Source organism: Cupressus sempervirens, chromosome 8 (assembly GCF_028749045.1).
Source record: "Cupressus sempervirens isolate cs-2001-9-10 chromosome 8, ASM2874904v1, whole genome shotgun sequence".
NCBI classification, from domain to species: Eukaryota; Viridiplantae; Streptophyta; class Pinopsida; order Cupressales; family Cupressaceae; genus Cupressus; species Cupressus sempervirens.
This window is the reverse complement of record NC_143125.1, coordinates 109,439,289-109,456,171: the sequence shown is the minus strand read 5'-3', so window position 1 is coordinate 109,456,171 and position 16,883 is coordinate 109,439,289. Positions and strand designations below refer to the sequence as shown.

General features: G+C 34.3%; 1 protein-coding gene across 1 annotated transcript in view; it reads left to right on the top strand.

Moving 5' to 3' along the window:
* LOC149541826 (uncharacterized) overlaps positions 1–16,883 on the top strand; it is a 323,442-nt gene that overhangs the window by 239,910 nt on the left and 66,649 nt on the right. The window contains exon 7 of the mRNA XM_089796893.1: positions 14,728–14,908. Coding sequence (XP_089653019.1) covers positions 14,728–14,908 — 181 coding nt within the window. The remainder of the gene's footprint in view (positions 1–14,727; positions 14,909–16,883) is intronic.

Here is a 16,883-nt window from a genome sequence, read left to right as displayed (position 1 = left end):
CGTAATGTGCTGGTCAACTGATCCAATTTGCTTCAATTGTGCCAAGACTTTGAAATTAAGTTCCTGATCTTTACCATCAAATCGATCTATCAATTTCTTAGTGAATTTCGCATAGGTATTTATTTGGTCATACTCTAGTGTGATGGTGTCATGATGCCACCATTCATGCACTACTCCCTCTAAGTGTGATGCCACAAATTTAATTGCTTCTTCTTCTAGCATAGGATTAAGTTGGAAGTATTGGCCATCATTACCCAGGTTTGCATAGATATGGATTTGGATCCATCAAATGGAGACAAATTTGCTCTACTCAACTTCCTTCTGAGATCATTGTTAAAATATCCTCATTTTTCACCTCTCGAATATCTCATTCTCAGATCTGCGTAGTCTTTGTAAGATATATCTTCCTCAAAATTTGCATTCTTCCAATCTTCTCTCAACTGTTCTTGAACTTCCTCAAAGGTTGTCTACTTCCATCCGTGTGGTGCCTTTGTCCGTGGGGGAAAAGATGACATGGAAGGTTGTGAGCATGCTGGATGAGGGTTTGCTTTACTCATCGTTGAGTTCGCGTTGTGACCATTCTGTTCACCGGATATTTAATTGTCTGCCAATTTCTTGAGTTTCTTTCTTGAGTCACTGAGTATCATTGATCTGTGCTTGATTCATCGCAAGTTCTCTTAGCAACGCTATGAGTTCGGTAGCCGTGGGTTCTAGTTATGTTGCCATTCTATTAACCAAATGGGATCTTCCTCTCTTCTAGCTATAAACTCTCATTCACTGTCCACAGGCTGGTAGAATTGAAGCTTTGATAGCACTGTGATGTTCCCATTATCCTCTGTCTAGAACAATCGATGAAACGATAGTGTACAGTCCACTAGAGAATACACTTCGGCTAGGTAGGAGTCCATACGGTACTAAAAGGGAAGTGAATGCTCAGGAAAGACGATTGTATGTTGTGATGCTAGATGAAGACGATGTTTGTACGGTAGGCCACAAAGTGTCGTACGATAGTGGAGGCAGGGTGTACGATGACAAGGTCTTGGCCGTACGGTAATCAAGGAGCCATACGTTATATAAAAAGAGGTCGTACAATAGCCAAGAGTGCAGAACGGTGATTGGTTGGTGAAGGTAGATAGGAGTGTGTGTATGGTATGGAATAGGGATGACCGTATGGTTAATATCTGGGTTGTAGGATGGTGTACGGATGGTACAATGCTGCGAGGGATGGAGGGTATTGTAGGATGCTTCGCTAATGATTGTGTTGTACTCAGAGTTATCCGTACAAATGATTGCATCTGTTAGAGACACCAAACAACGCCAATACAAATATTAAAAACCAAATCACAGATCAATGCAAATATAAGTATTTGCAAATAAAGATAGTGCACATAGAGAAACAACAATAACACTTCAGATTTGCCAGTGACAACGATAGATAAAATGTTGCTTCGATTTGCCACTTCCGAGCAAAGCCATACAAACAGATAGGGTGAGGGCTGAATTCGACCGAAATCAGAAGAGCCAAGTAGGGAAGATCTTTTACTTATGAAATGATGAGCAACAGAGAAATTCCAATGGGAATTCATAGTAGAGAAATAATAAACCAAATTGCATACCAACAACCACCTACAAGCCCTGCTTAAATACCCATTGGGGAACCATTCTGAGGGTGTACAAAGATAACTGATGGCAACATCTACCTATAGAAACAAAAATAAAAATGGGTCTAAGATATACTAAATCAATTGACCCATTAACAATGTTTGATTAATAATTTATTTTATGATGGAAACATTACAGAGCCAACTCTTTATAATACTGGCATTTCATTTTGCCCTTAGATTTTGATGGTGAGGGCATCTCTTGTGCTTGTGTTGCAACACAAAAATTCCAAAATGTGAACACATCATTAGAGGATATTGCCATAAAAGGTTGATTCTTGATCGGCTACAAAGCTTCGAGTATGGATTAGATACTTCAAGGACCCGATGAGATGATCTCAAAAGAGACATCATACATATGCAGAGGATGGAAATGGATTAGATGCTTCAACAAGCAAGCCACTTCAACATGTAAATTCAAATTTGGAGTTTGGGAAAAAACCAAAAACATGAAAATGAACCATTTCACCATTTTTAAAGGAAGAATACACTTTCAATGGCATCAAAATCAACCAGTTTAAAGCATCAAACTAAAACATTCACAAAATCAACAAGATAAGCACAAATAAATTAGCAAGAAAGAAAATGTCCACTTACATGATGATTGTGTGCCAAAAATGAAGGAGAAAGAAGCTCCAATGTTGAAAAATTGTGAAACAAATTTGGATCTTTTCAAACTTTTCAAGGAGAAATTTGAATGAGCAGCAAAAGAGGCGTTTCCCATGCACAATGCCAAAAAATGTGCCCTAAAAATGCTCGAACTTCCAACGTTTTTGTTAAACACAAGTTCTTGAAATGGTTTTATGTAAAAACGTGATTCACATCTAGAGTTTTACAAGTCGTATTTGTCATTGAGGAGCAAAAAAGTGCTTTACAAGGACCAAGACATTTATTCAAAACACCAAACGCTTCTTCTTTGCCCCAAAATGTGATAAAAAATACTCAAAAAATGGACGTTTTCTCAAAAGCGTGGTTCCAAAAGGGCACAAAAAATGAAGTATTTTGCAAGGAGATTCAACGTTTTTAGCATAAGAATACTTGGATTTGCAAAAACGACCCTAGAGGAGAAGATTTGAAAATATTTCACAAATGAATGCAAGCAAAATCATCAAAAACGTGTTCTTGGATGCCAAATGCATGAAGTTTTGTCTTCAAACTCCAAAAATGACTTTTAGAAGGGCAAATACATGTGTTTGAAAGCAAAAAACACCTTTTGAAAGTGTTTGCATATATTAAAACATGCATCCAAGACCAAAACACACTTTTTAGAGGCCATTACATGTTTTAATGGGCTCTCCCAAGGCAAAGAAAAACATGTTTTAGTGCATATGCATGTTTTGAAAACATACTTTTTGCCCAAAATTGAGATTTAGAAATGTGTTTACATGTCTTTACTGCGAAATGTACCTTTTTGGTGCAATTACATGTTTTAGGTACTTGTATATGCAATCCAAAGCAAAAACACACATTTTTGGTGTATATGCATATAACATATGTAAGTCAACTTTTTGATGTTATTGCACATTTAAGTTGAGTTTACATGCATTTGTATAAAAAACACACCTTTTTGATGCTATTGCACATTTTTCTCATTTACATGTTGCAGACAACTTAAGTAATCAAATTAAGCACATGCCAATTTAATTTTGATAAAATATTAGTTAAATGGGACAAATTATATTTACATTATCATATTATAAATATAATGTGTAAACATCATTTAATAAGTAATATTTACTAGAGCTTTTGATTTAATATCAAAAATTAAATTGAACTATATAGTTAAATATATTCACTTAAGTGAAAAATCAAAAAGCAAACTCAAGTAAAAAATTACTTTAAGTGAAAATTTAAATGATAAAGTAACTTAAAAACATAACATAAAGTGAATTTAAGTTATATTTTTCAAAAAGTAAAAGTAAAATTAAAAATATAACATCATATTTTTAATTCGTACAGTTGCATCAAAAAGGTCCACCTTTTGGACACTAAATTGGTCATATCTTTTGATTGCCAACTTGGATTAAGCCCTAAGATAGATCAAATTGAAAGGAAAAATGAAAGCAATGACTTGAGCAAAACCAAAGGACTAAAAACCAAGAAACACAGTAAAAAATGAAAGAAAAGACGATGAAGGCCTCAAAAATCAAGCATAGGCTTGACAAAAAAATAAAATAAAAGACTTGATGAAAGCTCTGAGTAAAAGAATTTGCTATGTGCATTGGAGTTGATCGATTGATCAACATTAACCAATTGAATATCAAATTCAGCTGAACATGTTTCGTATTGTTAAAAAACTACATTTTGTGATGACAAAATGCAGGACAACACAATTAATTAGATTGTATGCCGAGTGTTTATGAAAATGTCTAGTGGCTGTAGATGCACAATTTACATGTAGAAATCATATGTATGCATTTGAATAGTTAAAACAAATTGCATTTGTATTTCAGTTCCTTGGCTGGACTTCCTAATAATCATTTGTAAGTGTTTAAACTACATTTGAAACCATTCTACGCAAACAAAGGCAATCCGAAGAAACAAGACAACAAGATAGAGGTATCATGAAAAATCTTTGATAGAATGACAAACATTGAAAAGTGAAGCATTCCAGTGTTTGTGAGAGTTAGAACCAGTAGGAGTTCTTAGAAAATAGTGCTAAGTTTTGAGCTACTTATTTTTTTAGACAATCAACATCTTGGTGAATGACTCATTTTTTGTTTATATTTAGTCTAAACGATTATAAAATGCTCTTAAGGTGAGATTCAACCTATGTGTGCAAGCACTTGTTGAAATTGGCATTGATAAGCTTTCCAATGCCTATCTCAACTTGGACTCGACAAGGCCAACTCGACTTGTGACCCAACAATGACTTGGCAAAGTGAAAAACCCCCTTGAAATTTCGAGATTTTGAAGGATTTAAAACTTGTTTAGTGCACCCATAATTGAGTAAAGCTTAAAGACACAATAACATCGTCAAATAGAAGCTAATTTGATCATATACATAAATATATATATAGAGACGCATACTAATACTTTGACGACAATTAATACATTGATAGGTAACCAATATTATCAAACACAACATAGGCATTTTGTGCCAATGCATCATTCCCCCCTTCACACAGAAAAAAGAAAAAAGGAAAAAGAAAAAGGAAAAAAATGAAGATAATGTCGTACTCAAGATGACAAGTATAAATCAAGTAATACCCATGAAGACTAATGACTAGAGTGTAAATAATAACTTGAATTTTGCAATCTCAAATTTGTACTTCGAAAAAATGGGGGTTTGGGGGCAATATCCCTAGCAAGGTCAAGGGTGAGTGTCCCTAGCGGGGGTCTTGGATAGCTCCCCTTACAGGGTTGAAGGGCAATGCCCCCTTGTGGTGTTTAGGGGCAACACCCCTAGCAAGGTTAAGGGCTAGTGCCCCTTGTAGGGGTTTGGGGTAGCCCCCCTATAGGTTGAGGGGTAGTGACCCCTCGTGGTGTTTGGGGGCAACGCTCCATGGGGTTTAGGCGCAGCAAACCAGGCATACTCCCTGTGGTATAGGATGGGGTCGAGGGATAGTGTCCCTGTTGCCAAGGCCAAATTATCACCTTGAGAACCACCTAAAACTCCACAGTGTGAATCATATTTTTAATTCTTAAGATGCTAAAAACAATACTAATAAGACCAAAGAAGACACCTCTTAGGGTTGGAGGCAAGAGGTAAATTGAAATAAAAGTTGAAAGAATTTTTTGTTTTCTTTTTTTCCTTTCTCAATGTTGCCTGCCATCACCTAAATTAGGAGCCTCAAACTTGATGAGTCAGCCACCTAACTTTACCAAGTCTAAGTTAGAGTTCATTTGACTTGTCAAGTATGACTTCACTTGCTGATTTCAAATGACTTGCCAAACTCGCAACAATTCTTGGAACTCTAATCTCAATGGATGTAGACGAACCTCACTGAAATATAGCTTGATATCTTTGTGATAGGATCCCGATTAGTAAATAAACCTTTTGTAACATCATATTTTGTTCAACCAGGAATTAAGATGACACTGTTCACTTCATATAGTGACATGAATTTCATTGCAACACCACCGAGGAAGCAAAACGTTCATATAAGTTTATTCCATTTCATTGCTAACAAGAGACTATTTACAAATGTAAGAACATCAATTGATTAGTTCTTTATTCTGCAAGAAAAGGTATGCTTTTCAACAAAACCTTCGACTATTTGATTCCACTTCAATAGACTCAACTATCCTCCATTAGATTTGACGACTCTTCAACACTTTCACACTGATCTCTTTCCCCTCTCTACTGATGGTCTTCTTCTTAACGAATCTGTTCAGTTATGCATGCCTTTGTTCCTACTCAGTGTTTACCCTCCTTTATCAGACATGCACACTCCTTGGTCTTCAATGTTATTTCTAGAAGCTTGTTCCCTTCTTCTAACATAGACCCTTCTCTCTCCTTCATCTATAATTATACTCTATTCTTTGGGGTCTTCACAAGCTATCTCCAAGGCTCTCCTTGAATCGATATGCTTCTCTTGATCGTCTTCCCTTTCTTATTTTGATCCCCTCCTTATTCCTTCAAACCCAAGAAGTTCTTCATATTTACAAGAAGTGATATCATCTAGTATTCTTGTTGAGTTGCCACTTCATCCTTGTTGACACTGTTTTCTCAACATCCATGCTTCCTCATAATTGACTCTTCCTCTTCCTTTGAATGTTATGCTACCTATATAAACTTTGTCTTCCAATTGTTTCCTCTTTCAACTTCTATAATCGTCCTTAATTTCTCCTCTTTTTTCCAAAGACAACTAATCTTTGTGATTGAACTTATCCATGTCCATGTGGTGGTAGGAGCTTTAAATGACCCATAATTGGCTCTAAAATAAGTCAAAGTCATAAATCAACTTATCAAGGCAAGATAGTCCAAATTAGAGAACCATGCCCTTCCATCACCAACCGGAAAAAATGATTGTCTATGTGCAAGTTATGGCAAAACAAAAAATGTGCCCCCTATTACAAGCTTGAAATACAATTATTTTATGCCCAACAAAGATGCTTTTCTGGAAACCACTATAAGTTATTGATTTTTGTTAATGGAGGACGATACTGATGTTAAGCAGTAGTTATTAATATCTAACTGTGGGTTAAAATCAAACATTAATCGACACTAAATATAATCTCTCAATTCCCATTGACTGCAGATGTATGGGCACTGAAGACTATATTTATATTTTATTGTTTTATTGGATGGTCATTGATGTATAGATAATTGAAGACGTGGAGAACTTGGTGTTCATTGTATTATCTCACATCGTAGGCTAAGATTATATATTTTGGTGAGGAGTCACCTACTAAACAAACACTTAATGTGCCATTTCAAAATGGTAACTATTTGATTATCAACTAGTCATCCTTGTTAATCCAAATTAATCATTCAAACTAATGTGAATAGTATTCAATATAATGTGAATAGATAGACAGAATATTATATTATTATTTGAAGATTTAACTTATCAATTATGATATTATATATAGATATATTTATATATATATCAATCAAATAAAATGTGCAATAATAATATAATAGACCATATATTTCTATTTGTTTTCACCATCACTTTATCTTGACTGAACTATAACACATTAACGCTCCCTCTTAGTTTAGAAGGATAAGCAATTTGATAAATTTTACACCATCAATAATGTTATGAATGACAAAAATTTAAGGCTATCTTTGATCAGAAAGTATCCACCATTTGATATCACATTTGATATTATAAGTATTGGCTTTCAGAATATCAATATGTGATATTCACCGAATACTTTGAGTAATGGTCTCGAGAATATCAACTATTGATATTCACCATATACTCAATAAGGCAATGGTCTCCAAAATATCAGCATGTGATAATCACCACTTTGATATAACATTTGAGTATTGGTCTCCAGAATAACAATATATGATATTCACCAAATACTCTCTAAGTAATTGCCTCCAGAATGAGATGTAAGATATTCACCAAGCACTGTGAGTAATGACCTTCAAAATATTAAGTCGTATGTGTTGTCCTCAATTTTGACATAGCAAAATTGAGGCAACCCTATGAAATTTCTCATGGTTTCTTAGGTCTGTCCTCTTTGTTGAAATGCATTGATAATGTCTCATGAAAACAATTCATTATCCCAGAATTGTCCTTTGTGTAGTCTTCTTTATGTGCTCTTTTGAAAGTCATCTGTCGAGATTATCCCCAATTGTTTGTAGGTAAGTTTTCCTTCTTGCACTACAGACACTCAATTTTTGGTTAACTTTCTTGTCTTTTCTGTGTTTCTTTATAGTGTAAATAGTGTTTGGTCTTGTTTTTGCCTTAGGTGAATAGCCTTTGGAATTTGAGTCGGTTTGAGCTAACTTAGGTCAACTGACGTTTTTATTAAAAGCCTCATTAAAGTGGGCTTTTAATTGATAATTGCACGATATAAAGTTATATTTAATATTTAAAGTGGATTTTGTGGTCCATTTTAAAATTTCAGCTCATTCTGAGTTGATTTGACCATAGTTTTTTATAGTTTATGAAAACAACATTTTTCAAGACTATTTTTCATGTTACTTTCTTAAAAACTATAGTTAAATATTAAATATAATTAAATGAGATAACTTAAGTGCATTAGTGGGATTTTTATTTCATATTGCATATATCCACATGCAAAATACTCCATGAAAATCCACTCTCAATAAATTCTAAGTCCCAACATCATTAAAAGTGTGCTTTTTAAATGTGATTGTATATGTGATTGTGTTTAGAGTCCATTTTTAATAATTAAATGCATGTGTTTTTAATCACCATTTAAAGTGGGTTTTTGAAACCCATTTACATGTAAATGTTAAATTAAAATGAGTTCTTTATTCACTTTAATTTAAAGTGGTGATTTTGGTCCCAAATACATATGTTTTTAATTAAAAATCTATGTTTTCTTTTAAACTTAAGGCAAAAGTGGCAATTTTCAGGACAAATGCAAATGTTATGAATAGATGTAAATGCCTTTCCGAAATGCGTTTTCCTCTTCAAGACCAAAAGTGGCTATTTCCTATCACGTTGCATATGTTTTGCATATATGTTTATGAGTTCCGAAAACATGTTCAGACCAAAGGTGGCAATTTTTGAAGATATTGCATAAGTGTTAAAGCATGCAAATGCTCTCTAAAAAGGCATTTTTCACTCAAGTCATTAACCCTTAAGATTTAGTAGTGAATGTCTAAGCAAATGCATGTGTTTTAAACACATGCGAATGCCTTCCAAAAACGTGTTAAGTAATGGTGTCGATTTTCCTTATCATTACTCGTTTGCAAACATGTATTTATCTTCAAAAAACACATTTTCGCCCTATCTAAGTAATGGTGGCGATTTTTTATTAAAATGCAAAAGTTTTTTGGGATGACATAACCCCTTAAAAGTACGTTTACACTACTAAAACCTCTATTGATTTCAAGTGATGATTTTTGGAAAGACTACATGTATTTTAAAATGCAAGTTGCGATTTTTGGAAAGACTACATGTATTTTAAAATGCATGTTTTTGCCTTTAAAAAATGTATATGAAGTCTGCATTTTTTTTAAGAGCTGGGCGATGATTTTCTAAGGAAAAGCACATGTTTTCCCCATATGCCTTTTGCACAGAACAACCCGTTCTGGACATAACTTTCACCACATGTATGCTCCATTTTGAGGCTTTTTTGCATTGAATCTCATCAAGAAGTTTCCTAGGGTAAGTATTTCAATTTTCAGCTTGTTCTTCATATTTGGCAAGTTATTTTCTTGCCCTAGTTTAATGTCCCCAATTTTGTCAACATCGGAGTTTCAAGGACTAGCCTAAAATTTTGATCCTTGTAGGCTAATTATTGTGAATAAAGGTTCTTTTGAGGTTGTGGCTTGGCTTGGGAGGGTCTTGTCTTCTCCACAATTCAGTAAGCTACAGGTTGGTCTTCGTTTGGCTCAGATTGGTTCATTTGGGCTTAGATTTGTGTACTTACAATTTGTCGTAAGTTGGGTGTTGATTGAGATGAACTCTTTCTATTTTTGGAAAGTTCATTTGGTCACATGGAGAAATAATAGGTATAGCTCCTATTTCATATAACATATTTAAATGATGAGTATTTTGGGAGTTAGTATATTTTTAGTGGCCAAGTTATTATTAAATTATTAAATGACTTATTATAAAGTTATAATTTAACTTTATAATTTCACTTAAGTTGAGGGTTGAGTCATTGGCAGGGGGCCATTTATTATATGCCTAAGCCAAGTATTAAATATTTAAAGTGAAGTTGTGTTGGAAAGTTTCAAGAGTTCACTTCTTTTCAGAAACTTTCACAGTTTGAGAAGTTGAGTTGTTTTGGAAACTTTTATTAGCAAAACATTATAAATATGAACTCATTTCGTTGGAAAAAACACTTTGGAATATTTATTTGCTTTTGTGGCTTTCTTGAGTTTTGATTGTCTATGCCCTTGCTGAAGTATAAGCATTTGAATTTGATCATCTTCCACTGCTGAAGTATAGTGGTTTGATTTGAGGGTTTGAATTTAGAGATTCCTCTTACTGTATCTACTGTGGTTGAGGGGCACTTGTTTTTTGAGGAATTTGGAATCAGAGTTATATTTCAAAGCTACTGCTGAGGTATAGTAGGTTATTACTAGCCTTGTTAAATCTGAATTTTGGTGTCTTCTTACTGTATTTGCTATGACTAGGAAAACTTTGCTAGTGACTGAAAAAATTAATTGCAATCGTCCCTGCAAACTATGGAGTTCAAACTGGCAGTTTTAAGTGTTCAGAATTGGGGTTTGGTGTGGATATAAGGGTGACTAATTTAAATGCAAATTCTGGAGCAAATTTCTCTTGCATTCTGAGTGATTCTGTGATTGCAGCAAGCACCTAAGTTCTCCTATTGTTAGGCATTGATCATTTCTGTTTTTGAGGGTGAAATAAATCTGCACTTGAGGCACTACATTTTTAGCTTTGGCATCATAGTTAGCTAGGGTTCTGGGCGGCATTCCAAGCCCTATTGGATGACTGAAATTGTTACAGTTGTGCAGTTATTACAGATTAATTTTGTGGCCATTTTTTATTTGAAAGTTCTTGCAAGTCATTATCATTTACATTTTCAGATTTGCATAGTTTTGTTTTTGAAGTTGTTCCTTCTATCTTCCATCTTATTCTCCAAGTTGCATATGCAAGGTCTCATCTTTAACTTGCATATGCAGTCGGGTGTAAAATCCTGTTCTTAAAAGAAAGATATGTTTGCTTTTCCCTTACATGTGAATGCAAGTTAAAACCCCACCATTACGCGTCCCACGTGCCTCCATATGGCTGCCCTATGGTTTAAATCTTTCCCACATGCTTGCCGGATAGAATCTCACATTTTGCACTTATTAAAACATGGGGTGCACAATGTCATATTAGTTTTTCTCCTTGCCCATGCAATGTGATATTAGTTTTTCTCCTTGCCCACTTAGATCCAAGCTTGTTAGTCGCATATGTAATTCACCATAAAAAACCCATTTTAGGTTATTTTACTCACAATTTAGGCATTCGGAGCTTAGACACATTTGTTCTTTCTCTATCCTCATTTATTTTATCCATTTTCCCAACCTATACCTTGTTCAAAATCCATCAAAATCTTGCTATGGATCCTTCACATGAAGATGTTCTCATTTTATGAGATTTTCATGTAACAATTGTGTAGGCGTACCATTTTTCAATGTCAAGAGAATCTACTCCAGCAAAGAGAAAAGACAAAAGGAAGATGAAATACCAATATGATCAGTATCATAACTCCATCCCTTCATCACAAGCAACCTCATACTGTGATGAAATACAGGAAACTAATATTTCTCATATGAACGTTGAAGGCTTCGTTGCAAGAGTTGATGTTGTAGCTATTGAAGATATGGTGTGGATCAAGCAAAATTGTATTCATTTTCTATCCACTTTCCCTTTGGCAGCTCATGAACTGGAATTCATCTTTGCATGTGCAAGACATTTTGATGTAGCTTCATGAACCATAAAAGACCAAGATGGCAATACTATCATTGGTCTTGATCCTGAGATTATTGATCGTATGTTTCATGTTCCTCATACTCCAGTAGGTACAAATATCACCAGGAAGAAGGCTATGGAGCGATGGAATGAGGATACTCCTTATTATACCAAGTTTGTAAATGACAACTGGCTGATTACCAAGAGGCCAAATCTTGTCAAATGGCCAGTCAAAGGAGTGCGTAGTTGTGATTTCAAGGAAGAAATCAATGCCCTCATCACACTTCTTAGTTGCTTGGTAGGGCTCAAGGATTCAAACACCTTTGAACTTTGGATGTATAAGTACATCTCACCCATAATGCGGTAAAAAAAGAATGTGTTTTGAGCTGAATTGGTGAATGACTCAATATGTGAGCAATTGGTGAACGTACTATCTACTGGTGTGTTCAACATGAACTCCTACATGGTATACATTGCTGCTGCTCTAGGGACCTTTTCTGGTTTATCAACAAGACATGATAGGTCTATAGTTTATGTGTGGGACTACTACAAGCAACTACCTTTGAAGAAAATTGGGATACACTTTAGAAGGGTTTAAGATGCCTTCTTTGGGCATTTTATGTGCTTGTTTGATAAAGAACTTCCTAATAAGCGAGTATCTGATGAGGCGTGGAACGAGGTTAATGAGAATGGTTGCATGTTTTTACAATTAACCAACTTCACATATTTGCGAGTTGGACACTTCAAGGGAGAGCCATACACATTGCCAAGGTACAAAATTATACTAATGGAATTAGCAAGGCAACTTATGGAGGTCCAGGCTTATCAATCTAGTTTACATCAGCCCGGACTGGGGATCTCATCTCGAAACCCATTGAAGATTGGAGGATACTCAATAGACATTGTGCCTAAAGCAAAGATTATGGAATTTGAACTCCAAAGATCATGCTGAAAAGGTTTGCAGCATTGTTTTCATTGGAGGGGATTGCATGACAAGTGTTAGAAAACATGAATCAGTTTATGGGAATGTAATTACATAGCCATTGTAATTGATGTGTTCCAAATGCAGATTTGGATCTCATATAAATATGAGGAGACATGTCTCTAGTATATATATATATATATACAAATTAGTATTATTAAATATATTAATTAAATGATGATTAAACCTTTAGAGACATGTCTCCTCATATTTGTATGAGATCCAAATCTACATTTGGAACACATCAATTACAATGGTAGTGTAAGTACATTCCCAGAAACCAATCCATGTTTTCTAACAATGTATCAGAGCAAGGCTACAAATATAAGCAACTTTACATATTGCTGACAATAGACTTTCACACAAAGCATCGAACAGGAAAATGGAAGAATTGGAAAGTCTAGATCAGTGAACAACAAGGGAAATCAAGACATTGCTCATGGAAGAGGAGTTAGTTCGAATTAGGGAATAAAATATGGAATACAGTTTTAGAGGCTGGATCTGCAAATTAGAAAAATTCATCTCAGGATGCACTGAAAGTCACTATTGGTAAAATCATTGCCCTACATATGCACACTCGGCAAATTCAGATAAATTGGATAATCGACCAGTCAACGTGAAAATACGTGTTGATTAATGAATCCAAAGTCAGATCATAGAGCGGTAAAAATGAACTTGCTTGCATTGAAGGTGAAATTTAATATTTCATTAAGTAGTGCAAAGTGCAGTGATATTTAATTAAAACATTTGGCCCTAATATTTGGAAATTGGATCATATTAAAATTATCATGCCATTTATTTCCAGTGTCATTTGTGAAATATAGGTTGAAGCAAACAATTGGTTTATCAAGCCTTTCTAATGGTAGCCATTCACGCACTCAGATAGAATCACGATAGAGTATATTGAGTCGCAGTGTAACAAAATAACTATTGAAGGGTCAAATATCTAAGGAGGTCAATATAAACATGTAGAGTTGTCATGAGATTCTACTCCTATTAATAAGTTCTATTTGGAGGCATATGAATCTTTTGAAAGAAGCTTGTTCATTTTCTAGGTAATAGGTTGTTAGTTGAGACAATAGTAACAATCATTGTCCAGTTTGTCTCCCTTCCTTAGGAGTTAAAGTGCAATCTAGACTAGTTTAAAATTGTGTATATATACTTGATCCGTTGTGTCTGGATTATTAAATTGTTTGTAGTTTAAGTGCATAGAAGTCTATAAAGTTGTACATGATAATCTTCATTGTAGTTGACTATGTTACCCGAATAAAGGCACTGGTCTTTTAAAGTCATTGAAATGTAGTTATTGGATCTATATTCAATTTTAGAAATCTATATACTTTGTACAAGCATCGAATCAATTGTTAAGAACCATATACAAAACATTCAATTATTTCAAGCAAGCATTCAGCCTTATTTTGATCGAGTTCAAGGAATATGCCAGCCAAAGAACTCACAAGGCTTAAATTCGATATAGAAAAGCCTTGAACCAAGTAGTCAACATTTGAGGTGAAGATTCACTCACCTAGGTGTAGCGAAGCCCGGAGTGTAGGGTAATTTGGATTATTGCTTTCGGTGGCTAGAACTGATTGTGGAATCCTATTGGAGAATTGGCAAGCTCTTGGATTTCCATTCTGTGGTTTTGGGAACCAACAACTGGTATATTTTATTTTCTGTGAATCCTGATAACAATGTGCCTTGTAGTAACAAAGTTTGTGTACGTGTTTGTGTAGCATATTCTTATTCTTTGTTTTAATATTCTTCCTATCTTTGGAAATCTTAGTTACTCAAATCACTAATACAATCAGACATCAATTCATTTTTAGTATTTTACTTGTCTAAATATACCATTGCAAGACAACTTGTATTAGGTATTGAGTGCTTTTCTTATGTGTATTTTTTTTCTTTTGTTGACATGGGCACTTTTTATTGGTAGCCATGAATCTGCAATATTTTATACTATGGGAAAGTATTTTAAAATGTCTTACTTCTTTATAAATATTTGATCCTTTGTTAAATTCTATTCAGATTCTGAGATATAAGTGGACATTTGCAGGGTACTTGCATCTCGATGTAGAAAATTAAAGATTTTATATCTTTCTAGATGCAAAAAGCTAACAGATAGTGGAGTCACAAGTCTTCTGCATCAGCTAGTTGGTTCATTGTGCTTGCTCGATCTTGTGGCTTGTAAGAACATCACCAAAGATATTATCAGTTCTTTGACCCTCCTCAAAGAGGTTTGAAACTATCAACACTTTCACAATGGTCTAGTTTCTTGGACATTAATAAAAAATGATTTTAAATGACTTACCAAATTGAAAGGAAGATCCATTTACCCATGTTGGAAAATACTTCTGTTATGCTCTATTAATATTTCATAATTAGTGTCCATTCCGGTTTTGTTGAAATAAATGTAGATAAGATAAATAGAAGGATTTAATCACAATACTGCTAGGCTGATGTTTTAATTGGATTGACTTAAAGAGTTTAGAAGCTGTTACCTAAGATTTGTAATGTGCACATACTACTTTCCGTGTTCTACATTTCATGACTGCATACAGATTTGAAGGAATAAATTAAATACATTGTAAATCAAGGTTTTACCACCCATCCAAGTTGAACTGTAAAGCTAAAATAACATCGTAGTTCAATGTTTGCTACAAGTATTTTAGATGATAAATATGTTTTCTGTTCTCTATGTAGATTTATATGTCATTGACATGTGTAAAAGGATTTCAGTGATATGAGTTCAAAATTGGAGAAACGTGGCATTGGTAGGCACTAAAATTGTAACAGATGAATTTTCATATCTAAATTAAAGACGGTTTAAACTAAAACTCCTAGCATTTATATAGATAACTGAATCCTTTTCACATGACATTAACTGCTTTTAACAATCAACAGAAAATGACTGAAATCACATTCAATTGAAATAACTAGATGAACGGTTAACTATTCACTACTGTATTCATATTCAGCTGAAATAAATAAATTAACGATTAACTAGCATAACTGTATTCATGATCAATTGTAATAGCTAGATTAATGATTAATTATTCATAACTGTATTCATGTTCAGCTGAGATAAAAATATTAACGATTAACTGTATACAAGTAAAGTAAATGCTTAACAAGAAAAGAAAAAAAGAGAAAAGAACATACATGTATCTTCGGAGGATCTTTAGTTGGTTGTGCAAGCCTCGACTTTGGTGAGAGGAGAAGCATTGACATAGACTTAACCTCCCAACCTCGGACCATACTTATTCCCACACATTCTATCAAATTAGAATGACCCTCCCTACCTTAGGATCGGGCTTGGGATGTTTTTCAGTCCAGCCACCTGAGCATCTTAATGTTTTGAGTGTCCACTCAGTTATGAAATGAACATACTTACATAACTGACGCTACTGACATCAAGTGATCATTAGATGGCAAACATGTCTATAAACCAAGGATTTCCAATTAGGTTTAACGACCTGATCACCACCGCTCGACTTGACAATATGATTCATAACAGAGATGAGCATGAGCTATTAAATATATTTTATTTAAGGTATTCTTGTTTGATTTCTCTTTTGTTTTCTTGTAGATTTATTCCACCTCTTCACCATACTTGGCTACACAGCCGGTGATTCCCAGAAATATTAAAATTACGAGTACTCAACCCTTTTACACCTCTTCACCATATCATGGCTATATTGCCGATGAATCCTAAGTGTTTTGGAAAGGTTATGAGCAATGTACTCCTAATTATCTTTTATCATAATTTGAGACAGCATTAGACTTGTTATTGGTATTAGTAACTTCATGAAGGTTTTTACACGTTTTGAGACTCCTCATTAAAAGATACTACTCGAAAAGATGGTTCTTGATACAATGAAAAATGAAAAGAAAATCTCATTATAATTCTAAGGGTACAGTCAGCAAATTACATAATATAATCACAGTCTTAAAGAAAGAGACTCCTAAGCTTAGCCGACTACAGGGGAATATGCATTAAAAAATATAGAAAGGTAATCTCATAACTTGATATGTATCCTTTGGGGAACTTGCAATCTGATCGGCTTCCTCTTGATTTCTTCAGCGCTTGACCTCAGTATCCTAGCCAACATTAATTGAAGTTGATGTCACATAATCTGGACAAGGTTTTTAACAATGGCAAATAGCAGATGTATCAATGGTAGATGGTAAAATGTATCAATGGCAATTGCA